Source organism: Pipistrellus kuhlii, unplaced genomic scaffold, assembly GCF_014108245.1.
Source record: "Pipistrellus kuhlii isolate mPipKuh1 unplaced genomic scaffold, mPipKuh1.p scaffold_m20_p_2, whole genome shotgun sequence".
Lineage (NCBI taxonomy): Eukaryota > Metazoa > Chordata > Mammalia > Chiroptera > Vespertilionidae > Pipistrellus > Pipistrellus kuhlii.
Window position 1 is genome coordinate 15,350,307 of NW_023425515.1, and position 25,112 is coordinate 15,375,418.

At 42.3% G+C, this 25,112-nt stretch overlaps 1 protein-coding gene and 1 long non-coding RNA gene across 5 annotated transcripts in view; both read left to right on the forward strand.

Moving 5' to 3' along the window:
• ARHGEF26 (Rho guanine nucleotide exchange factor 26) overlaps positions 1-25,112 on the forward strand; it is a 112,391-nt gene that overhangs the window by 54,659 nt on the left and 32,620 nt on the right. For all 4 annotated transcript variants that reach the window (XM_045583617.1, XM_036445491.2, XM_036445490.2 and 1 more), the window contains 2 exons: positions 17,199-17,351; positions 22,242-22,371. In XM_045583617.1, the coding sequence (XP_045439573.1) occupies positions 17,199-17,351; positions 22,242-22,371 (283 nt within the window). The remainder of the gene's footprint in view (positions 1-17,198; positions 17,352-22,241; positions 22,372-25,112) is intronic.
• LOC123652597 lies at positions 472-9,202 on the forward strand. Its single transcript, XR_006742026.1, has 2 exons — positions 472-531; positions 9,121-9,202. It is a non-coding gene; the product is annotated as an uncharacterized LOC123652597 (long non-coding RNA).

Below are 25,112 nucleotides of genomic sequence, written 5' to 3' on the forward strand. Positions count from 1 at the left end.
GGTTTCTGATGCAGCACAGAAACTCGAGTAGCTGCTGACAACCTGAGCGGTCACGTGTGCGGCAGGACCTGGATCCTGCAGCCCTTGCGCTAGCGGCCCCCCTCCCCCGCAGGTGCAGCCTCCTGCATTCTTCCTAAACTGGAGGCCGTGCCCTCATGAAGGGATCCACCGTGCAACGCTCCCTCGAGTAAACGATACGCAGGCCGTTTCTTTAGTCTTTCTCTAATTTCTGCCGCTAGCTGGGAGTCAGCTCTGCGTCTGGCTGAAGTGAGGGTGGGGACTGTGATTGAGAGCTACTCTTTTTTTTGGAGAAATGACCACATGCAATACATAGAGGCCAAAGTCCAAATTAGCTTTTTGCAGGAGTTTCTAGCACAACTATTTTTTAAAACATTTAAAATATATATATTTTATTGATTTTTTACAGAGAGGAAGAGAGAGGGATAGAGAGTTAGAAACATCGATGAGAGAGAGAATCATCGATCAGCTGCCTCTTGCACACCCCCTACTGGGGATGTGCCCGCAACCAAGGTACATGCCCTTGGCCGGAATCGAACCTTTTAGTCCACAGGCCGACGCTCTATCTACTGAGCCAAACCGGTTTCAGCAACCACAACTATTAAGATGTCAAAAAAAAAAAAAAGGAAAAGGAGAAGGAGAAGGAGAAAGAAGAAAAGAAAAAGGAAAAAGAAAGTTAGAGAAGGATGAAGTCCCCACTTACAAGTGGTCGCATCTCTATAATCCAGCCACTATGTCAGGGAATGACAGTTGTGGTGATCTAGTGTCAATATTCTAAGCAAGCAATAAGAGGATTCGGTACCGATGCGGTCCTTTTGCAGTATGTGGGTGCAGACTTGTAGTTGGCTTTATAACGCGGCCCAGAGAGCAGGCTGGGAAGGAACCAAGAGTCAGTGTGGGGTGCATCTGTGGACTTTTCTTCAGGGAAGTTGTGTGGTTAGAAGCCAACAGGAGTTTGGTTTGGACATCTGGGTCCCATGGATGGATGCGAGGAAGGGGATGGTAGGACCAGCATTCTTAATGAGGTTTTGGTAGATTCTTTAAAAGTGGTCTGGGCCCAGCTGGCCTGGCTCGGTGGTTGAGCATCGAACTATGAACCAGGCGATCAGGGTTCTATTCCCAGTCAGGGCATATAGCCAAGTTGCAGGCTTGATCCCCAGTGTAGAGTGTGCAGGAGGCAGCCGATCAATGATTCTTTCTCATCGTTGATGTTTCTCCCTCTCTCTTCGTCTTGAAAAAAAAAATTAAAAAAAAAAATAAAGTGGATTAAAGCAGGAACAGGGGCCGGGGGATACCACAAAGAGAAGAATTCCGTTACAGAAGAGAAGATGTATGTATTGGGGCCAGGGTTTGGGTGGAGAAAAAGAAGGAAGAGGTGCGTGTATATAAAACAGAACAGGAACCTTGGTGAAATGTGAGTGACATGGTTTACAAATTACTGACTGGCAGCAGGAAATGTAGATTTAAGAAGTACATATGCTATAGGGATGTCTCCAAAGGAGAACATGACATATTTTGTCATTCTATATTCACTTGCTAAAGTTAAAAGCTGCCATCGTCTTAGTTGTGGTCGGATGCTAGCTGAGATTTTTGGAACATGTTGACCCTTCTGGGCTAAATGGCCATCCTTAGGCCTCTCTGACAGCCTTTCGGGAGGGCGTAAAAAACAGACCTTGCTTAGCTTTCTAGAAATAAAATTCACTCCTCTTACTAGAGAATCCTGTGTGGTGAAGAAGCTGAAGGCGGCCAGTTGTTGCTTGGGTCAAAGGCCTCTGCTGGGGACATAGTGTCTCCAGGCCTGTGGTGTGACTAGGGAGATCTTGGCTGGATTCCCTCTCCCTGACCCTACAAAGATGCTTAACATTCCCACATCGCTCAGCCCTCCAGATCTGCAGTGTGGTTTCAGATTGCGTTCCAGGAGGCCCGGAATTCCCGGAAGGCACGTGAGGGGCAGCCAGTTTGGGTGTAAGGGAAGCCAAACAACTGGACTCTGGACCCCCTGCCCTTGCTTCAGCCAGAACCGATGTTCCTTATAGTGTAAATCTTGGGCCTTGTCCTAAGGGTCACTTGAAAAGAGGTGAAATGCATATATAATCCATTTTCTGGGAAAGCAGGAAAAGAGAGAGCTGGACACATGAACAGAATTAGTGGATCTCAGCTTTTACCCCTTCCGGTCATTTCCCAGAGGCTGTCCTTTTTATTGAAGCCCTTTCTGGAGATAATATTTGATATACCATGTAAATAACCCATTTAAGGTGTATCGTTTAGTGCATTTTTAATATATTTACAGATGGAGCAAATATCACCACAGTCAACTCTACAACATTTTCACTCTCAAAAGGAAACACTCTATGCATTAATGCTCACTCCCCACACCCACACCCCAAACTCCCCAGTTCTGGGCAACCACCATTCTACTTCCTGTTTCTATGGAGTTGACTATTCTGGACATTTCATGTTAATGGAATCGTATAATACGTGGTCTTTTATGACTAGCTTCTTTCACAGAGCATGATGTTTTCAAGGTTCATTGCTGTTGTAACACGTGTCAATACTTGATTTCTTTTCCTTGCTGGGTAATATTTCATTGTGTGACTGTGCCACATTGTACTTATCTATTCATTAGTTGATGGACATTGAGCAGGTTTTTCTTTTTGCTATTATAAGTTATGCTGCTGTGAACATTTGTGTACAGGTTCTTGTGCGAGCATATGATTTCATCTTCCTTGGGTATATCCTAGGAGCAGGTCATGGGTTTCACACTTTGAGGAACCTCCAGGCTGCTTTTCTCTCTCTCTCTCTCTTTTTAAAATATATTTTTTTATTGATTTTTTATGGAGAGGAAGGGAGAAGGATAGAAAGTTAGAAACATCGATGAGAGAGAAACATCCATCAGCTGCCTCCTGCACGCCCCCTACTGGGGGTGTGCCCGCAACCAAGGTGCATACCCTTGACCAGAATCGAACCTGGGACCCTTGTGTCCATAGGCCTATGCTCAATCCACTGAGCCAAACTGGTCAGGGCCAACCTGCTTTTCTCTTCCGTGGATTATATGTGTAGGTGTATGGCTGGCCTCCTGGCCTTCTTCTCTGTCCCTCAATTCAGCTGTCAGTCCTATATCCTATCCTCTACCCGACCTATAGAGTTACTTCCCTAACATACGAGAAACCTCAGTGGCTCTCTGTTACTTAAGTACGGAAAGAAAATAGCTTCACGTGGCACTTGGAGTTCTTCTCGGTCTAGGCAGAGGCTTGTTTATAATTTCTTCTTACAGTCATTGCCCAGTTTTTCTGTATCTTTCTGTGGTAGGTATTTTCCTTACACAAAGCCAGTGGTTCTTAAACTTTTTTTGAGTCATGAATGCCTTTGAACATCTACCCTCACAGACCCAAAGTCCCATCACACATTCCTCGGACACACCTGTGAGTTCCCATCTTGGCTTACATCACACCTCCTCCCCCATTCCCTTTGTCCTCCTTGGCAGTCACCTAATAGGAAAGTGTCTTGCCCTTTAAAATGTCTTTTAGCGGACTCAGAAGCAAAACTTTTTTGTTTCATTTCACTGGTGGTGCTGAGAGGTTTTGTGTGGTCTTCCATTTGGGTCCCGGGGGAGTAGAACAGGGAGGGCTCCCCTCCCAGGAGGTCAGTGCCATGAAGGCAGGGACTTTTGTTGGGTTTGCTCTGGGTTTTATGTTCTGGGTGCCTAAAATGTCACTGAATGAATGAGTACAGAAGGGGAGCTGGGTCCGGAATCTCCAGCCTTCTGGAATTGATGTACCTCTACAGTCCGGCCCATGAGTAACCCAGGGGCTGGTGTGTAGATACAAGATATTGGTTATTGGTGAGTGAGCAGTAGGTTGGGGGGGGGGGAGAGAGAGAGAGAGAGAGAGAGAGAGAGAGAGAGAGAGAGAGAGAGAGAGAGAGAGAGAGAGAAATGTAAAATGGATCAGGGGATGTATAGTTTCCTATTGCTGCTATAACAAACTACTATACATTTAGCAGATTAAAACAACAATTACGTCTTAGAATCCTGAAGGTCAGAAATCTGAAGGCAATTTCAGATTGACTGGCATCGAGTATTGGCAGAGCTGACTCTTTCTAGGTCATAGGTCATCTGCATTCCTTCTCTGTGACCCTTTCTTCCACCATGAAAGCCAGCTGCATGCCATCTTCTTTGCTCTCTGCTTCCTGCTTCCATCCTTGCATCTTCTCTCTGATTCCACTAAGGAGGACCCTGTGATCCCATTGGGCCCACCTGGATCATCTAGGAGGACTTTTCCAACTCAAGATCCCTAACCTCATCGGCACAGTCACTTTTATCCTGTAAGACAACAAAGTCGCAAGCTGTGGACCTCCTCGGGGGGCCATTAGTTAGCCTCCCACAGGGGGCTCTAAAAATAAACATGGTGCCCTTTGTGTTTTGGCCAAGTGTGCCTGTGCCTTGCCTGGCCTAACGCCTCTTCATTGTGACATGACTTTTCCTTCCCCATGGTTAGAAGGCCAAGGCCAAGAGCAGGGTTTACATGTGAAGAAATATTCCACCACTTCTTGGCAGAAAATCGTCCATTTGCACTGGTTCATTCCTTTCCCATCTGTAACTCACTCAGGACGTACCAACACATGGGACCTAAAAAGGACCGAACTTAATCTTCCTCTAATTTTGTCATTGGTCAGTACCTATTAAACATTTTTTTTTTTTAAGTTGAAGAGAAAGTGTATGCCTGTGATTTTAAGAGGATTTGATGTATGACAGAATTCATGGATGGGAGTAGAGGAGCTTGACTTGCTGCCCTTGAACAGAGTGGACTGGGAAAGCAAGAAAGCCTCCTGGCATTCCTTAAAAGACATGTAAGTGGTGTGAATTCGTGTAGGAGAGACAGGCATTTTTATTGCACTTCAAATGATAATTAATGTTAATGAGCCTGTACCATGTGTCAGACTGTGCGCTAAGCACTTAAGATGTTTTAATTCAGTCAGTCATCGTGAGAGCCACATGAGGTCACACCATTATTACTATTCCCATTTTACAAATGAGGAACTAAGGGCATGGAGAGACATTAAGCAAGCTGCCTAAGGTTACACGGCTCATAAAAGAGAGGGGGGCTGGGATTTGAAACCAGGCCATCTGGCTCCCGAGTTTACACCCATGGCCAATATCCTGCATACATTTTTCCAGAGGTGTGATGTAATGGTACACAATTAGCCTGGCTGCGGGAGGTGCAATGTGAAATGGACTTTATCTGGAAATGTATTCATTTATGGTTGTTATTAATCTAACCATGAGATAAGAGATCACGTATCAGTGAAGTCGAAGGAAAGCATTAAGTTGGGAAAGACAGCGTGGGAAGCCTGCTCTTCGGTATTGAGGTGATGGAGCCTCAGTAATCACCCCTTCTCTCTTTTTTTTCCTCCCTTCATCTTCATGCTCCCCTACCCATTGTCTGGGATCTTTTCTCTTCTTGCTGGTGGCTTCCCTCTCACTATGTTGTCTATCGTCTGTCTTGAGCTAATTACTGAGAGGTTGGCCAAGTCTTCTCCACTCAGTTGTTCGTTTTGTTTGTTAAACATTTTCAATTACAGTGTACTTTCAATATTATTTTGTATTGGTTTCAGGTGTATGGTGTAGTGGTTAGATCACATGCGTCAAACACAAGGCCCTCGGGCCAAATCCGTCCCGCCAGGCCTTGCAATGTGGTCCGCACTGCGCTGTCATCACTGCACTCCGCTGCATTTCCATCACAATGACAGTTTATGACTGTTCAGTAAACCATTCAGCCCGCGATTTAGGCTGGATTTTAGATTTTGGCCCCTTCTCTGATTGAGTTCGACACCCCTAGGTTAGACAATCATATAGTTTACAAAGTGTTCCTCTCAATATTTCCAGTACCCACCTGGCATTATACATAGTTATTCCAGTATTATTGACTGTAGTCCTTATGCTGGACTTGACATCCCCATGTCTGTTTTGTAAGTACCAATTTGTACATCTTAATGATTAACCTCTTTTATCCAGTCCCCTTCCCCCCCAAAAAAAACCCTTCCTTTCTGGCACCATCCAGTCTGTTCTCTGTCTATGAGTCTGTTTCTGTTTTGTTTATTTGTTTACTTTGCTCTTTAGATTCCACATTTAAGTGAAATCATATGGTATTTGTCTTTCTCTGTCTGATTTATTTCATTGAGCATAATACCCTCTAGGTCCATCCATGCTGTCACAAATAGTGAGATTTCGTTCTTTATTATGGTCAATAAAGGAAGCAACGGAAATTTATCATTGCACCACATGCACTTAAAACCAGGGTAAGAACTTGTGTACCCCATTGGTCTTCGTCTTCTGTACTTGGCTAAGCGGTGTTAATAGTCATCTGAAGAGGCAGTATTTTAAAAATCCCTGATGCAAGTTGAAGCAGAGGGTTGTGTGAAAAGGGCAGACCAGAGCCAGATGCTGGGGAGACTGAAGCAGGTTTGAAAAAACGTCAGAGAGGACATGGAATTCTAGTTCCCTTGTGAAAACATCATCTTTTTAAAAAGAATATTATGGAAACTGACTTCTTGGAGTTTTCAAAATTCAGAATTTGCACCCCCTCCCCCTTTCATAAAATGGGTGGGAGCCATAGAAACCATTCTTTTCTTTTAGGATGATACCTTTCTTTGGGCATATTAAATAAAGAAAGACTGAGATACAAAGACTTGGGGCTTACTTTAAATCTTATCCTTCCTTGTGGATTGAATTCTGACTTGAGATATCACGGCACTACCCAATAAGTATCTGGAAATAGTGCCTGAAGAGAAACGTGTCTTCCCTGTGCTGACTTTCTTCCAGAATGACCCACCCACAATAGGAAACGGGCCTTCAGGACGAGGAGACTTTGTTGTTTTACTTGACTTTGTTCCAGGAGTCTATAAATTCATTCTTCATGCTGTTTCCAAGCAGCAACCAAGAATCCACGTTTTCCTGGTGTGTTTATAATTTATAAATTAGACTTCAGCTGCATCCACGAAAGGCTCGGGGCAGCTTGCAATAAAAGACATGCACACAATGAGGCTGTTGATGTGGGAAACGGAAAACAAGGCGGGATGAAGGGAGACAACCTGCCCAGCCGCTTCTGGTGAAGTTACTATGAATGAGGGTCACACACAGCAATACCCTTTCATGGGGCCAAGGTCACAGGGTCACTGGGTTGGTCATGTAATTATCATCTCATAGTTCTTCAGAAGTCATAAACCTTGGTTAGTTTTACCAGGCAACGCATTAGCAAATATACTCTTTAAAAAAAAAAAAAAAAAAAAAAAAATATATATATATATATATATATATATATATATATATGTGTGTGTGTGTGTGTGTGTGTGTGTGTGTGTGTGTGTGTGTGTATAATTGTTTTTTTTACAGAGCGGAAGGGAGAGTGAGTTAGAAGCATCGATCAGCTGCCTCCTGCACACCCCTACTGGGGATGTGCCCACAACCAAGGAACATGCCCTTGACCGGAATCAAACCTGGGACCCTTCAGTCCACAGGCTGAAGCTCTATCCACTGAACCAAACCGGTTTTGGCAGCAAATCTACTCTTGAGATTCCACACCTTGTATTTAGGAATTCATATAAGGGCATATAAGCACTCAGATTCCATATTTGGCAACAGCAGAGCCGTTCAGTGCCACCTCACCCCAGCCTAGCCCCCTCGTGAGGACCCTGATAATTTACTGTAGTTATTAATCAGGCCGAATAGACACTTGCTTCATACCATCGCTCACTGTTTTTTTCCTTGGGTGAGGGGCAAGGAGGAGGGATAGGTATCTAGTATTGACTCATTCAACACAGTTATTGAGGGTTTGTTCTTTGCTCAGTCCTGGAGAGCCAGGGGTGAACCAGGCACACTTGGTTTCATTCTTCATGGTCATATGTAAAAGGAAAGGCAGAGGGGATTTTCTCTTTGCTGTAAATTAATAGTTGTGCTCAAGTAAAAAATAATTAAAACCCGTAAAACTGTCCATAATAAACCCGAGCATCCCAGGCACAGGCAGACTTTTATCTGTCCTAAGGCCATTTTGGTAAAGAGTGTTTCCTGGCATTCATTGATGTTGTCCTCATTTCTGGGAGAAATTCAAATATGGATGAATGCATGTGAGCAGCATTAAAGCAAAAAGAACCAAGTGTGCAAAAAGTTACCATGGGAACAAGACCCTCTCCCTCCAGTTTATTTTGTGTGGCAGACTCAGATGGTAATTTAAATTCTCATTTGGAGGAAAAACTCAGTCTTAAGGTATTAAAATCTCAAGGACTTGAAAAACATTGTTTTCCTCTCTTTGTAGGGTCTTGTTTATATTTCTTCAGGCTTGTGCATTATCACTGAGAAGGAAGGACTAAGGGCACCAGAACCTTAACTGATACAGCTCGTCTTGGGGCACTTAGTTCTGTAGTCTTTCTGCCGCTCCCTTCCCTGGACTGCTGCTCCGCCTTCCTCCTTTGGGATTTGCTGGGAGCTTAGAACTGAAGGTGTCTCTGGGGAGGGAGCTGGATTTAAACCTAAGGAAGCTCTGTGTTTTGTGGTAGTAAGGGTAAGAAGACCCTTACTTTATCTCTTTCACCTCGATCTCTTCTTTCATGTGTCCAGGCTGATCTTAACAGCATGATAAGAATCTTTGAACAAAAACCATCCTAGAGATTTGAAAGATCAAACAGTAGCTATCAGAATGGGAAGGGGGGCTACCAGGACATTTTTGTTCAGAATAAGGTGTGGGTTTTGTTTGTTTTTTCCACATTCCCAAACACTTTTCATTTCAACCCTTACCCCCTTGTTATCAATCCAGAGATACAATTTCAGAAGAGAAAGTAGAACTGGGTTGTGAGAAGACATAGTCTGTTAAGAGAGAAAGCTGGTGAGATATTTTCCCGGTTGGGTTGTAGGGTACGTATACTGATTCAGAAAGAGCAGTTCTATATTTTTGTCGAGTGAACATTTCCTATCATTGTTAGTCTGGGGAAAATACCATAGATGAGCTTCATCTTACTCATCCTCAATGTGTGTGTGTGTGTGTGTGTGTTTTACAGAGAGGAAGGGAGAGGGATAGAAAGTTAGAAACTTTTTATGTGCCCGTAACCAAGGTACATGCCCTTGACCAGAATCGAACCAGGGACTCTTCAGTCCGCAAGCCAATGCCCTATCCAGCGAGCCAGACCAGTCAGGGCTCATCCTCATTGTTGGTTGATCAATCCAGCTGTGTGGAGTACAAATTCTGCAGCTGGGCAGGGTGCCAAACGTGGTTGGCAATGCCTGCCGCAGGTTAGAGATGGTACTCTAGCCATGCGTTTGCTACTCCTGATCCAGTGGTCTCAAAGAAATTAAATTTTTAAAAAATTGGTATTGATCTTGAGTGTCAACCTGACCATCAAAAAAAAAAAAAAAAAAAAAACATACAAATGAACCCCAAGCCTCATGTACAACAGAATATAAATTCATTTTGGTCGAGGACAGAACGTTCTGTTGCTGTTCTGTTGGGGAAGTGTTTCCAGCAGCACATAGTTCGCTGCCACTTCTCTGGAGGATTTCTTAGTTTAGTGGAGCTATTTTATTATACCACAGCAACTTAGGCATGTGAAACCTGCCCGGTATGTTTCACGGCTCCAGCACAAGTGAGCCTGGCCCTCTCTGGTGGAGACGGTAACCTCGGAGATTGACAGCTCATTTAGGGGAGGAAGAAGTCCAGGACCTTCTTTAGGCAGATGGATATTGATGAGGAAAAAGTACCTTGAAAGGATGCCATTCTGAGAAGGGTGCAGGGCAGTGCTGATTATAACCAGAGCCCTGCTTTCTGTTTTCTGTGCCTCCCTAACTACAGAGCTAAGTGAGGAGGGGATGGGGCTGCAGGGGGGGTGGGGGGGGAGTTGGGGGGAGACACACGACACACACACCTTAGTCATCCTGGAATTTTCCCTAGATCTAGTGGGGGATGGGCTGGTCTACCCATGCTTTATCTTGGCTGGATTGGGCCTCATTCTAGTGACCTTACTTGACAGGATTGTAAAAGTTTGTGCTGGGAATTTTTATCTTCACTGGGAACCCAGTTTGTGGCAAAAAAAAAAAAGAAAAAGAAAAAAAAAATCCGCTGACTTGATTAGAGCAGGGCAAGATAGAGACTGAACAATTTGTGGGTGTTACATTTTTTGTAAAATAGCCATAGAACAAAATTCCTTGAACAGGTTTCATCTTTATACTTTTGTGTTTAAAACACAAACTGGGTTCATTCAGTCAAATATTTGACGGTCTCCCATGTTCCAGGGACTGTGTGGGCAGGACCTGGGCAAATAGTGTTGTTCAAAACAGGCATGACCCCTGCCCTCTAGACCTTGCTGAGAGAGACACATGCAAACACATTCGTAGTATAATGAATTATCATCCAGTAAAGATACAAAGATATTAGTATAGGGGTTTATAAAGACATAAAATAAGGCCACAGGAGCTTCTTGGAGGAGACGAAATAGAATCTAAGATTTGAAGGATGAATGGGACAAAGAGGAGGGCATCAGGGAACAGGTAGGGCCCATATGAATGGCTCTCAGAGTTTCCCAGGGACCCTGCAGTCCCATAACTGCTCCCACGGTGTTGACCAGGACCAGAATGCATCACCAGCCATGACCATCCTGATTGTTTTCCCAGGGGCTCACCTGTTGGCTCCTCCGCTGTCTGCTGGTCTTGCCGTAGCATGAATCCACTGTGCAGGTCCTTCCTGTTGACATCCATAATTTACTCGCTGAGATGATGCAACAGCTGGTCTTCTTGGAAACGAATAGTATTTCTTTTTCCTTTCAGCAGTTAATCTTCTTTGCTGGATGTCCAGTTCGAGGGCTGGCCAGTTGTAACAGACAGGCAAGAGCAGCAGGCACCTGTGAGCAGAGGCCAGAGGTGTTCACAGGCTCAGGCTCTGGGTTCAAACTGAGGCTCAGGTGTTGCACGTTTTGACGTTAAGTCCCTATAGCATTGATTTTCTTATCTGTGAAATGGGTATAAAGGCCATCTCTTCAAGTAGGCTTGAGGAATATGTTAAATGAGATAATGCATGGGAAGCATGTAGACCAGTGCTTGGTACATGAATGATGGTTATAATTATTGATGATTTGCTCCTTAACATTCACTTAAACCTGTATCCTGTGCTTGGCATATGGAAGGAACTTTTGTTGGTTGACTAACTAAAACAGATTTGTTGTTTGTATTAAATAAGTCTTTTTAAAAAATATATTTTATTGATTTTTTTTTTTACAGGAAGGGAGAGGGAAAAAAAGATGGAAACATCGATGAGAGAGAAATATCGATCAGCTGCCTCTTGCACATCTCCCACTGGGAATTTGCCCACAACCAATGTATGTGCCCTTTCCCAGAATTCAACTCGGGACCCTTCAGTCTGCAGGCTGAAGCTCTATCAACTGAACCAAACCGGTTTTGGCTTAAATAAGTCTTCATCTCCTCTGTAGATTGGTGGGTTTACCATACAGGCATCAAGAGAGCTATCAGGAACGTTCATATCTGAGGTGTCAGTTACATTACCAGTTGAATTTTAAGAAGGCTATTACATTACCAGTTGAATTTTAAGAAGGCTGTTAGTAATGGTACGGGGGCATTTATACTTCACATTTGTAGGTCTTTTCTGCCTATTCCATCAGAGAGAAAATGATGTTAATGAAGCAACCTGCTCTGAGTGTATTGGAAGCAGCCACCTCACGGTTTATTGATTTTATTCCTCCCCCCCCCCAAAAAAAAATTCAGTGCCACATTTAAGGCCATCCCTTGATAAAGCAACCACAAAAAGAAGAAAATAGAGTCCTTGCAGATCTAGGAACTATTAGAGGGGAGGTTGTAGACTATGAGCCAAACATGGACATGTAGTTATCATCTTGAAGCCCCGCCTTCTGGCAGACCTCCCTGGCATTCTGGGTGCTCACCTGAGCAGGCTGCAGTCAGTGGAAGCGCTCATGTGAAGTCTGGGTGTGATTGTGCTGGTGGTGGTGAGTCAGCAGTCAAACTGGGCTACCTTGGGTGCCTGGTTAGGAGGCAGTGTTTTCAGGAAGCCTTTCTGGTTATCAGAGGTTTCTGGAAATCTAGACTTCAGCGAAAAGATTATGATTTTGGCTTAAAAAAAAAAAGTGCCAATACCTATTTGGCTTGGTGGATAGAGCATCAACCTGCGGACTGAAAGGTCCCAGGTTCGATTCTGGTCAAGGGCATGTACCTTGGTTGCGGGCACATCCCCAATAGGGGGTGTGCAGGAGGCAGCTGGTCGATGTATCTCTCTCATCGATGTTTCTAACTTTCTATTCCTCTCTGTAAAAAATCAATAAAATAAAAAAAAATAAAAAAGAGAACGATGTTGTCTACATGATTGGTTGTAAACATGGTCATCTTAGTAATGCTACAAAGGGGAAATAAGGAATGTATTGTCCCAGAAAAAAAAATGTATAGCGCTGAAACACGTTTCCATTAAAAAGTTGTCCTTCAAATAAGCCAAATAACTTCACAAATTGCTTTAACTTTGGCATCAGATTTTTATATGAACCAGCAGCATTCTTGGTTATGCGGATAATACCTCATTCTTCAGTAATACTTCCTTGGTCTTTTTGTAGCTCCACTCAGTAAAATATGCAAATTTGCCAAAATAACCAACAGATAATTTACCACAGAAAGCTTTAAATTGCATATTAATCGTGCAAATGTCAAAATAAAGGACAAGTGGCTTAGTTTGTATTTAATCAAAGTAAGTAGCATAAACAAATATATCATCAGTGCTTTGTTTTTAATCTTGTACTTTGGCAAACCTTTTAACTGTGATAAGTGAAATTTTCCTTTCATTGGGAAAAGCCAAGTTACTGTTTTGTTTGGTTCTATAGCTGCATTCTTCCAGATTGTAACAGTTAGCTAAAGACAAGAAACTAAAGGATATTTGCCTCTAAGATATTTATTTCTTAGATTTACATGATAATGACCTTGTGCGTGGTTTCTTGTTTTTTCCCATTTTCTTTGAACATTTTCTTGAAAGCTGCATGGAATTAAAGTACAAAAAATTTGCATGTATATGAAAACCATCTAAAAGTGAACTAGACTTCACTACATCCTATCTAGAATTGCTGGGGCTCAGAATTCTCCCAGATGTGTGTTTTCTGCTGTCCATTTCACATCATCAAGACAAAATTAAACTGTGCTTCCTTCTTGCTTCTCCCCTGTTCTCCTAATTCCCTGTTAATGACTCACCTTGATGCCCAGGTAGAAACCTTAAATAGAAATCCCAGCACCTTCCCTGCCTTCCCCATCTAATGAGTTTCTCCATTCTATTAACTTCCCCTTCCAAATCGATACCCTGATCTGTGTCCCCTCTTTCATTTCCCACTGCCAGGCTATTGTCACTTGCCCAAATTTGCCACCTTGCTGGCCTGCTTGTGGTCTGTCTCTCCCCACTTGTAATCCATTCTTCAACTGTCCCACGTTTCCCTGTCTGGTTGGGTATTGATACCTCTAACAGATTCTCGTTGTCCACAGAGCAAGTCCAAACTCCCTCAGCCTACAGTGAGACCTTTGCCATCCAGCTCTCTGACCTGCTTTCAGCCTTCATTCTCTGCCCCTGCCCCTCTGTATTCCACACCTTAGCCTCACTCACCGACCCACGTTTTCTTGCATGAGATTCATGTCTGGGCCCACGTAGTTTCTCCGGCCCATGGTGCTGTGTCCCCGGCGCTCCCTGTAATGACATCCTTATCACTGAGGACCCGCCCATTGTTGACTGTCAGTCATTCTGCCTTCAGCACTTCGCATTGTGAGCCTCTGTTACAGACCTTGTGTTGTAATTAACTGCTCCATGCCTCCCGTGGGCCACTCAGGAGGGAAGGCTTATTTCTTACTCACCTTTCATTTAATGAAATAATTTCCCCTTGACAATAACTCAGCAGCTCCTCTATTACTTCTTGGTTATCATACTATCTTTTCTTGATATGCGGTGATATTGGCACAGAGACGGTGAGGTTGAAATTTCACCTCTAGGTAGATACTGAACCCAAAGATTTGAAAACAGGGATCCAAATGCATGCTTGTATGCGAATGTTCATAGCAGTATTATTCACAATGGCCAAAAAGTGGAAACTACCCAAGTGTCCGTCAATCAATGAATGGATAAACAATAATAGTATATGCATCTAAAGGAGTATTATTGAACCATAAGGAAGAGCATGATACATGCCTCATAAATATGTTGAACTTAGAAAACATTACACTAGCCCAGCCACTGTGTCTCAGTGGTTGAGTGTTGACCTATGAACCAGGAGGTCACGATTCAATTCCCTGTCAGGGCACATGCCTAGGTTGTGGGCTTGAACCCCACTGTAGGGCATGCAGGGGGCAGCCGATAGATGATTCTCCTTCATTATTGACTTTTCTATCTCTCTCTCTCCCTCTCCCTCTCAGAAATCAATGAAAAATATATATATATATATTTTTTTTTAAAAAGAAAACATTACACTAAATGAAATAAGCCAGACAAAAAGCACAAATATTATGATTTCATGTATATGAACTACCCTGTTTCCCCGAAAATAAAAGTGTCTTATATTAATTTTTTCTCCCAAAGTTGCACTAGGTCTTATTTTCAGGGGATGTCTTATTTTTCCATGCGCTAGCTCTTATTTTTGGAGGATGTCTTATTTTCGGGGAAACACGGTATCTAGAATAGTCACATTCATGGAAACAGAAGGTAGGTTAGAGGTTGTCAGAGACTGGGGAGAGAGGGAAATGGGAGTTATTGCTTAATAAGTGTAGCCTTTCTGTTTAGGGTGATGAAAATAATTTAGAAATAGATCAATGTGGTTGCACAACATTGTGAATGTAATTAACACCATTGAATTGTATACTAAAAAATGGTTAAAATGGCCAATTTCATGTTATGTATTTTTTACCTCAATAAAATATATATATATATATATATATACATATATTTCATGTAATTAAAAACCTACCACCAACACCCTTATGCACATCCTATATAATAAAACCCTAATATGCAAATCTGACCGAATGGCAAATGATCGGTCACTTTGACACATACTGACCACCAGGAGTCAGACCCTCAAGGCAGGAGCTGCCCCCTGGTGGTCAGTGTGCTCCCACAGGGGGAGCGTGCTCAGCCAGAAGCCCAGCCCTCGGCTGGTGAACATAGCAGCACGGGTCGGACATCCCCCAAGGGCTCCCAGACTGCAAGAGGGCGCAGGCCAAGCTGAGGGACACCCCTTCCCTGAGAGCAAGAATTTTGTGCACCAGGCCTCTAATATGTTATACGCAAGAATGTTATCTTTCTCTGTCATCTTTGTCTATCATTCTTATCTTCGAATATATCTTAACTTCCTTTAAGTCAGAGATCTGTCTGTATAGAAAATATCATTTAAGAAACATAGCTTTGTTTTGGAGTTTGGAGTGTTTGTTTTTGAAATTGCTGAAACTCTCCAGTCGGGGGTTATTTTATTTGAATATTAAAAGACTCAGTCCTGACAAAGTAATATGAAGCTGTTGACTGGGTTTTGGAGTCTTCAGGTATGTTGTCTGGGCTGTTCAGGATTGTGAATATTAACCCCAGTACCACTGAAAGGAAAGGTGAATAGTCCAGCAAAGTTTTCCCTTTTGCTATTTTAAACCAGGGATTTGGATGAGGAGGCTAATTATAATCTGTGGCTGGGATTTAGATTGATCATTTTTTCTAAGTCATTTTTAAAGGAAATACAAATGTAGGGGCTTCCTCAAAGTATATAATGATTTGGCTGTTCTAGGAAGTTCAAATGGATTTGTCTTTAAGCTCTTACAGAAACTTTAAAAAATAGAAAATGATGACAAGCTGATAATACAGTTCATACTAAAATGAGTTTTATGTACATGTAAATATATAAAAACAAAGCTTCTTAATGTCTTTTTGTTTTATTCCTGAATGCCAGGATTTTGTATGAAAATAGCAAAGATAGAAATGTGAGGAAATGTTAGATCCTATTTACTATTATCTTGTATACATTTCTGTTGTCTCATTCACTGTCAGTCTTGAATTTTATGTGATGGAGTCCAGCCAGCTGACTGGTAAGGAGCAGTGAATGATATGCTAAGTGCTAAAGAATTTATTGAAAACGAAATGTCCCTTGTTTCACTGTTCCAGAAGAAATCATTAGAAATTACTGTTAATGTTGCCTTCACGACATTCTTTGGGGAAATGATTAGGTCCTTATGGGATAGTTATTTCTAATGGATTTTCCTACCATTTTAAATTTGGACAGTAAGTGGGCTCCAGGGAAGTTCTGTAATTTTAGGATTCACTCGAGTCATCTGGAGATCTTGCTAAAATGCAGGTCCAGATTAGTGGAAGTGGGTGATGAAATTGTGCATTTCTGATGTGCTCTTAGATGACACCAATGTGGCTGGTCCATGGACCACATTTTGAGCAGCAGCCCTGGGTAGAAAGCTATGTCAAATACCTGATTTTGATGTTCTGTTAACATTGGATGCAACATCTGGTTGCCAGATAAAACACAAGATACCCATGCAATATTTGACACATAGTTTTTTGAAAAATTACTCATTATTTATCAGAAATTTAATTTTAACTGAACTGGATACAACATATGCATATACAAATACATACTCACTCTTAAGTCTGGCAACCTGAAATTGCAACCTAACTAATTTATGAAGACACTGAATGTCATACATAACATTAGATTTAAAATATTATGATTCCTTTTATTTAGAGAGAAAGGACACATAGAATTAAGTTTATTTCATGCTTGGTTTTAAAGTACTTAGTCAGATGTTGTGCTCATATGCTTTTCAGCATAATAAAATATGCAAGCATCATTCTGTTCTTCTTCCTCCAATCTATAGGGCATCCTTGAAAAATAGTGAAATCTGTATATTCTAAAATATACCTGAAAGTGTAGAAATGAACTGGATTATCAGTGTTGTAAAACTGACTACTTGAAATTATAAGATATGAATATGACAGTTTTAAATGTAGAGGATTTTTATAGTTTTTGGCTTCTGTCTTTTTGAGTTGGTACTGGTACTGTTGATATTTGCAAACGCTGCAAAAAAGCATCACATGAGATAATCTGTTATTAAAGCATATGGAAGAAAGTGTAAATGCTTTTCTTTGTGTTTTTTGTTTTTCTTTCAGATTCTTTACAGAGTTGGAAGCAAGACATCAGAATAATATCTTCATAGATGACATAAGTGACATTGTGGAAAAGCACACGGCATCCACATTTGACCCATATGTGAAATACTGTACAAACGAAGTCTACCAACAGCGAACACTGCAGAAATTGTTGTAAGCTATGTTAAAAGTATAGTTTTAATTATCCGGCCTTGTTTTAATAACTCTCATTGATTGAAATGAATTAATCTCTCAAATCAATTTTGTGTGATGGAGTCCTGCCAGCTAACTGGTAAGGGGCAGTGACTGACATGCTTGATGCTAACGAACTGATTGAAAACAAAATTTCCCTTGTAACTGTTCCAGAAATCAGCATTAGAAATTATTGATTTTGCCTTCATTGCATTTTTGGGGGAAATGATTAGGCCCTCATGGGACAGTTATTTCTAATAGATGGGCTATATCCCAGGGACAGATGTTTAAGAGTTTTGGTTTCGGGGTGAGTGTGTCCTAGTAGAAAAATCTAGTCTCGGGAGAATTTTCTCTTTAAAGCAATTATGAAATTGCTAGAGGCCCGATGCACGAAGATTCGTGCAAGAATGGGCCTTCCTTCCCCTGGCTGCCAGCCTACCTTTGCTTTGGCCCGGAGCTTCCTTTCCACCTTCCCACGCTGCCCAGAGGCTCGGAGCAGCTGGGTCAGTGCAGAATGCCTTAGTCCCACCCCTGGCCACTCAGCATCTGCATATGCAAATTAACCCACCATCTTTGTTGGATTAATTTGCATATTCCTGATTGGCTTGTGGGTGTCACACAGGTCAATTTGCCTCTTTCTCTTTGATTAGTATAGATAGGTCGTTGTTTTCCTTGTTTTTGTTTTTAATTGTTGTGATGATTATTCCAACCTTCCCCTCCCCTTCTCTAAGACTTTAACTGGCCATTAAGTAGTTTGCCTGAGGCCAAGAGGGAGTTTTTGAGGAGGCTGAATAGTTAGTGCCAGGATCCAGTTTTCTCTAGGACTCTAATCTTCTTCCATTCAAATGACAGCTCTGTTTCTATTAAGTTGTTTGTAGGAACTGCTGATTTCCCCTTTGGGTAACCTGAGAAGCAAAGGTCTGAAAGAAACCACGGGGAGGGAGGGAGTTCTTAAAGACTTGAATTATGAAACAAACAAGCTTTAAACTTCTCTCCACACCTTTCCTCTTTGTCCTACTTGGGTGGCTGTAAGTTTTGGTGTGGTAAATTCCATCTCTATCCATGAGAGAGTCAGTAGTTGTTCAGTAATGTCTATATTGTCCTATTTGGGGGGGGGGGGGGGGAAGAGGGCCTGTTTGTCACAAGTAGCTGCATTTGTGCATTGCTGTAGACTCAGCTTGGGGGTTGCTGTGATCATTCCCCCACTGGGAGCTATGGCATTTTTCGACCTTGGCTTGGGACTGTGGCCAACTTCTCCGCGGTGTGTGAGACCTATCAAGGGTTGGTGATGAGTCATCACCTCAAGGCTGCGTGGAGAAATAGCCCCTGGCTGGTGAGAAGGGCTGGTCTGCCCCTTCCCTCTCCATGTCCTCATGTAGCTCTTGTATAGGGTGGGAAATCCAGCCGCCAGCTCCAGTTGAGGTTTTCAGTACAAAGCAGGGTTTGTCGGCACTCCTGACATTTGGGGCTGGATAACTCTTTGTTGTGGGGACTGTCCTGCGTGCTGCCCATGTAGCATGTTCTGCAGGATCCCCTGCCTCTGTTCCTCACCCCCGTGTGGCAAGCCAAATGCCAACAGACATTGCTGAATGCTTCTTGGGGACAAAATCATATCCCTCATTTTTCCTATCACCCCCACCTGTACCCCAACCTCTGCTGATACAAAGGTTGCTCTGTAACTGTTAGAAAATGCAAGTTACATACCTGTTCGAAAACAAAGCCTTAAATTGGAGCTGAATTTCATTTTGTTTTCAACATTTTGCACGATTTTAAAAAAAGGGAATAGGTAACTCTTTAAGAATTGAGGTTTTGCCCTAACTGATTTGGCTCAGTGGATAGTGTTGGCCTGTGGACTGAAAGGTCCCAGGTGCTATTCTGGTCAAGGGCATGTACCTTGGTTTTGGGCACATCCCCAGAAGTAGGTGTGCAGAAGACAGCTGATCGATGTTTCTAACTCTCTATTCCTCCCCCTTCCTCTCTGTAAAAAAAATCAATAAAATATATCTTTAGAAAGAAAAAAAATTGAGGTTTTCTTGAAATTAGCTTAATGAAACTATCAACTGAGCTTTCACCTTGACACAAGGGGCTGGGTTCACAGAAGCTGTGTATGGTTGGTGTAAATTTACATTTAGGATGGTGACATTCACCTTCACCTGCTCTTTGGAAGCTCCTGGGAATCTGAGAATAAGCAAAAAACAAAGCCCAGGGTTCATCCCAAACTACTGAGGTGGGGGACTGGGACCTAAAGTTGTAACTGGTGATATAAAGATGCAACTGACTTGGGGTTTAATTTTTTTTTCCTTGAACTTTCCAAGCGAGTAGGAAGGAAAATTTAAAACTCCTTGTTGTGAGAAAATGAAATTAAAACATTTCTGTAAGATTTCTTTTAATTTTCTATTCTGGGTATTTCCTAATTTATTTTTAGCAGACTTGAACCAAATAATCAAATTTTGGAGCCTTGTTTATCACAAGGCCCGAGGATATCCTCAGTGAAGATTTTTTTTTAATTGATTTTTAGAGAGAGTGGAAGGGAGGGGGAGAGACAGAGAGAGAGAAACATGGATGTGAGAGAGACATTTCAATCGATTGCCTCCCGCACGAGCTCCCGATCAGGGCCCTATGGATGGAGCCTGCAACCCAGGAATGGGCCCTTCACTGGAACTGAACCTGAGACCCTGAGACCCTTCAGTCTGAAGGCTGATGCTCTATCCAACGAGCCAAGCTGGCTAGGCAAAATATTCCATTTAATAAAAGGCTAATATGCAAATCTACCAAATGGTAGAATGACCTGTCACTATGATGCACACTGACCCTAGGAGGCAGACACTCAACACAGGAGCTGCCCCTTGGTGGTCAGTACCCTCAGCCAAAGCCAGGCTCATTGTTGGCAAGCACAGTGGTGGTGGTGGTGGGAGCCTCTCCCACCTCTGGCAATGCTAAGGATGTCCGACTGAGGGCTTAGGCCTGCTCCCCACGCAGGGAGTAGGCCTAAGCCATCAGTCAGATATTATCTGAGGGCTCCCAGACTGTGAGAGGTGCAGGCCAGGTTCGGACCCCCACCTCCCAAAAGCACGAATTTCGTGCACTGAGCCTCTGTATTAAGGTGACCAGATCGTCCTGCTTTTGGTGGGACAGTCCAGATTTTCAACAATTTTTCCCGTGTCCCATAGTGTTTTAAAAAAGTCCCGATTTTTGCAAAGAATCTTTCCATTCTCTCCAATCTTTCCAAAAATCGGGACTTTTTTTTATATGCCGCAGGACACAGAAAAAATTGTTGAAAATTGGGACTGTCCCGCCAAAAGTGGGATGATCTGGTCACCTTACTCTATACACACTGAGTGGTCAGATTATTATGATCGCTGAACGCATGATAATCTGGTCACTCAGTGTGTGTGTGTGTGTGTATTAGAGGCCCAGTGCATGAATTTGTGCATGGTGGGATCCAGCCAGCCCAGGGGAAGGATACATAGATGATTGGCTAACCTACCTGCTGGTTGAACTCCTGGTCAAGGGGACAATTTGCATATTCGCCTTTTATTAAATAGGATATACACTGAGTGACCAGATTATTATGTGTTCAGAGATCATAATAATCTGCCACTCAGTATATATACAGTGTGTGTGTGAGATAGATATATATATATATATATATATATATATATATAATGTTTAAACAGGTCACAATTGTCACTATGATGCTTCTTGCCCCTCTCCCCCTTCCCTTGCCCTCCAATGTGGGATTACATTGCAGGACCACCCCTTCCCAGCCCCCTCCTTGCAGACACAATGGAGCTCCTCACTGTTCCTCCGGGGCTGACGTGAGGTGAGAGATGCAGGGGTGAAGGCACCCACTGAAGGTCAGAAGACCTTGGCTTGACTTCTGTCTTTACCAAATACTAGGTCTATTATTTGGCAAGTCGGGACCTTTCTGAGGCTCCATCCTTATTGGAATCCCCTCTTGACCTTCCTTAAAAGATATATGGGTGGTTCCCATAAAATGGTATATGTCAGTGTATCTTGCTAAATGCCGTGGCAGTATTTTACTGGTTTTGCTGTCACTGGGAGAGAAGAAACACTGCTGACAATAGTCAGTTTTCTGTTTAACTATACGCTTTGGAGGTGGGGGACGGACCTCGGGGATTTAAAGATGCAACTGGTTTAGAGTTTGATTTTTTCCGTGAATTTTCTAAAAGATTTTTCAAGCAAGTAGGAAGGAAAACTTAAAACTCCTCATTGTGAGCCGAGACCGGTTTGGCTCAATGGATAGAGCGTTGGCTTGGGGACTGAAGGGTCCCGGGTTCGATTCCGGTCAAGGGCATGTACCTTGGTTGCGGGCACATCCCCAGTAGGAGGCGTGCAAGAGGCAGCTGATCGATGACTCTCTCTCATCATCGATGTTTCTAACTCTCTATCTCTCTCCCTTCCTCTCTGTACAAAATCAATAAAATATATTTTAAAAAAACTAAAAAAAACTCATTGTGAGAAAATGAAATTAAAATGTTGTGGTAGTGTTTTACCAGTTTTTTGTTTTCAAATTTTATTACAAATTAAAACTAATTTGTAATTGATGCATTCACCATTCCAATGCCATTGCCTTGTCATTTGTTTACTTTCCACGTCTATAAATTTGTAGCTCAGACATTTTCATCTCATTGTTCATACCTTAGACTCATATCTTACATTCAATCTTGGCTATAAAAGGCAGACAAGCCATCTATGTCTACCTATGTAATTATGTGTTCATGTTCTGTATATTTAAAAATTGTTGGTAATATCTGAAATTATTACAGTTTTCTATACTACCTTTTCTTTATTATTCTTAACTTGAGGAGGCTGTATATTGAAGTTTCTTCTTTCTTCATTTTCCCTCAGAGCCACCAATCCATCTTTTAAGGAAGTACTGTCACGCATCGAGTCCCACGAAGACTGCAGGAACTTACCCATGATCTCTTTCCTCATTCTCCCTATGCAGAGGGTGACTCGCCTTCCCCTGCTGATGGACGTAAGACATGATTGGGTGGCTCTTTCCCCTGTGGGTAGCCGTAGTGCCATAAATCTAATTAAGGAAATTCTTCTTCTTCCACTTAAATGGATGCATCACCCCTCTATAAAATCCCCTGGTTAGTGAGAAGGTGCTATTCCGCTGAAAGCCTCACTTTTGTCTAATATCTTTAGGAATCATCCTCAAGTTAGGTGTGTGTGGTCACTGAAGGATTTAAATGACAGCACGCACGCAACACTTTGTGAAGTGGGAAGATGATTGACTTCTTGAAGTCAGGAGTCCTGGATTGGGTTCTGGCTGAACCACGAGGCCTCTGACCTTGGGCAACTCATTTAATCTTTTTGGACCGCCGTTTCCTCAGGAGGCACGCTGACTCATAAACCTGGTGCAGTGAAGCCCTGTGGCTTTGGAGTAAGATCTGGGCACAAATTCTGTCTCTGCCACTGGCTAGGTGATCTTGGGCAAATTGCTTAATTTATTCTGAAAATAAGAATAATGGGTACCTGCAGGAGTTGGTATGAAAATGGATGAAATAGTAAATGTTAAGTGTGACAATAGACTGTTTCTTGACTAAATTAATAATATAGTATACAGGCCTGTACTGAGTTATATTAATACTAGAGGCCTGGTGCACGACATACGACATTCATGCATGGGGTTGGGGGGGGGGGGGCAGTCACTCATCCCAACCTGCGCCCTCTCATAGTCTGGGACCCCTCGGGGGATGTCTGCCTGCTGGCGTAGGCCCACTCCCTACCTAAGCTGGCAGACGGACATCCCCCAAGGGGTTCACAGATGTGGGAGAGGCTCCCACCACCGCTGCTGTGCTCTCCAGCCATGAACCTGGCTTCTGGCTGAGTGGCGCTTCCGTCCCCCCCCCCCCCCGCCCCCCGCCCCCCGCCCCCCGTAGGAGTGCATTGACCACCAGGGAGCGGCTCCTATGTTGAGCATCTGCCCCTTGGTGGTCAGTGCACGTCATAGCAACCAGTCATTCTGCTGTTTGGTCAATTTGCATATAATATGGTTTTATTATGTAGAATTATGACTTACCCAAAGATACCTTCAAGGAGCAGCTGCTGTGCTTTCTTCTCTAAGATTTATCAGCAGTAATGAGGTCATTAAAACAGGATTTATACTATGTGACTTCTAAAACTGTTTTATGAAACTTTGAGTTGTATAGGGCAGTGTTCGGCAAACTCATTAGTCAACAGAGCCAAATAGCAACAGTACCACTATTGAAATTTCTTTTGAAAGCCAAGTTTTTTATCTAAAACTTCTTCTTACACCACTTCTTCAAAATAGACTTGCCCAGGCCGTGGTATTTTGTGGAAGAGCCACACTCAAGGCCCAAAGAGCCGCATGTGGCTCGTGAGCCGCAGTTTGCCAACCACGGGTATCGGGAAATATTTCAAACATTACTATTTTAAATAAGAAATGGGTGCTTTCTAAATGTCAGTTTTCTTGTATTACAAACTTTCAGGTTTCTTTCTTCTTCTGAAAGTGCATTATTCTAGCCATGTTTCCTTAGATTCTGTATATACTGCCATCTCTCAGCCTTTCATATTCTGTTTAATTTTGGCAAAATTGCTTGAATAGATTGAGACTAACAAAATCAAACATACCATAATGGGGGTTTAATGCCCTTATTGTCCAGTGAGCTCTATTTTTTTTTTTTTTTTGAGGTGCTGAGTAAAGCTGTAGTCATTCTCCCTAGAAAATTCAGTATGCACCACATTTACATAAAATCGAAGTGTGTAGAGACATTATGAATTTAGGGTGCCTCCTCTCAGGGGCATAAGCCAGTATTTTTAAAACTATTTTCATTCCTCTTAGTCTGCCACAAAATTGACTTTTGAAAAATGAGCACTTTTTAAAAGGAAAAACAGAACATACTCTACATGTCATGTACACGGTCCATAATGTGGTTAAGTATTATTTTATTAAAAAACACACACAAAACCTTGTTTCATTTTTGTTTGCATGTATACCTGTCATGGTGTTAAATGTATTTTCTGCAGTGGGTCATAGTCAAAAATATTTGAGAACCATGACTATAAACCCACAGATGGCACTCTCTGTGTTTCTTCTGACACATCATATGTAACAATCCTGACACCCGACCTCAGGTTTGTAGGCCTGGTACTTACCGCCATCGTAGGAACCAATGGTTTGCTAGATATACCTACCTTCCCCCTTCACCTGATTCCCACTGCCCTAATCTCTTCTCCTCTGAGAGAGTCTGGCCACTGGGGCAGAATCTAAATGGACTTCAAACATTATCTCTTCAATTTTACTTCATTTGGAGATTTAAATGTATTTTGAAATGATTTAAACTTAATTGAGATGAACAGTTTTAACACTCGAAATAGTTTTGTTGGTTTTGAATCAGGTCTAGTTTCAAAAGTTATGTGTAATTCAGTTTACCTTGAATTCACTTTATTTGAGCTCAATTTTACCGTCACAAAAAATTGCAGTATAAATATATCAAGAGAAAATTTAGCAGCCTTTTTTCCCTTGGTATCTTTATACAGTCATGTTCTATACAGAATTAGTTCACTTCTAATGATGATTATGATGATGATGATAATGAAAGCAATTTTATCATTTATTGATGGCCTACTATATGCCAGGCACTCATAAAACACTTTATTGTACATGTATTATCATTTAACCCTGGCAGCCACCTGGTAACATAGCTGGCATTATTCTGAATTTACAGATGAAGAAATTGAGTTTTATAG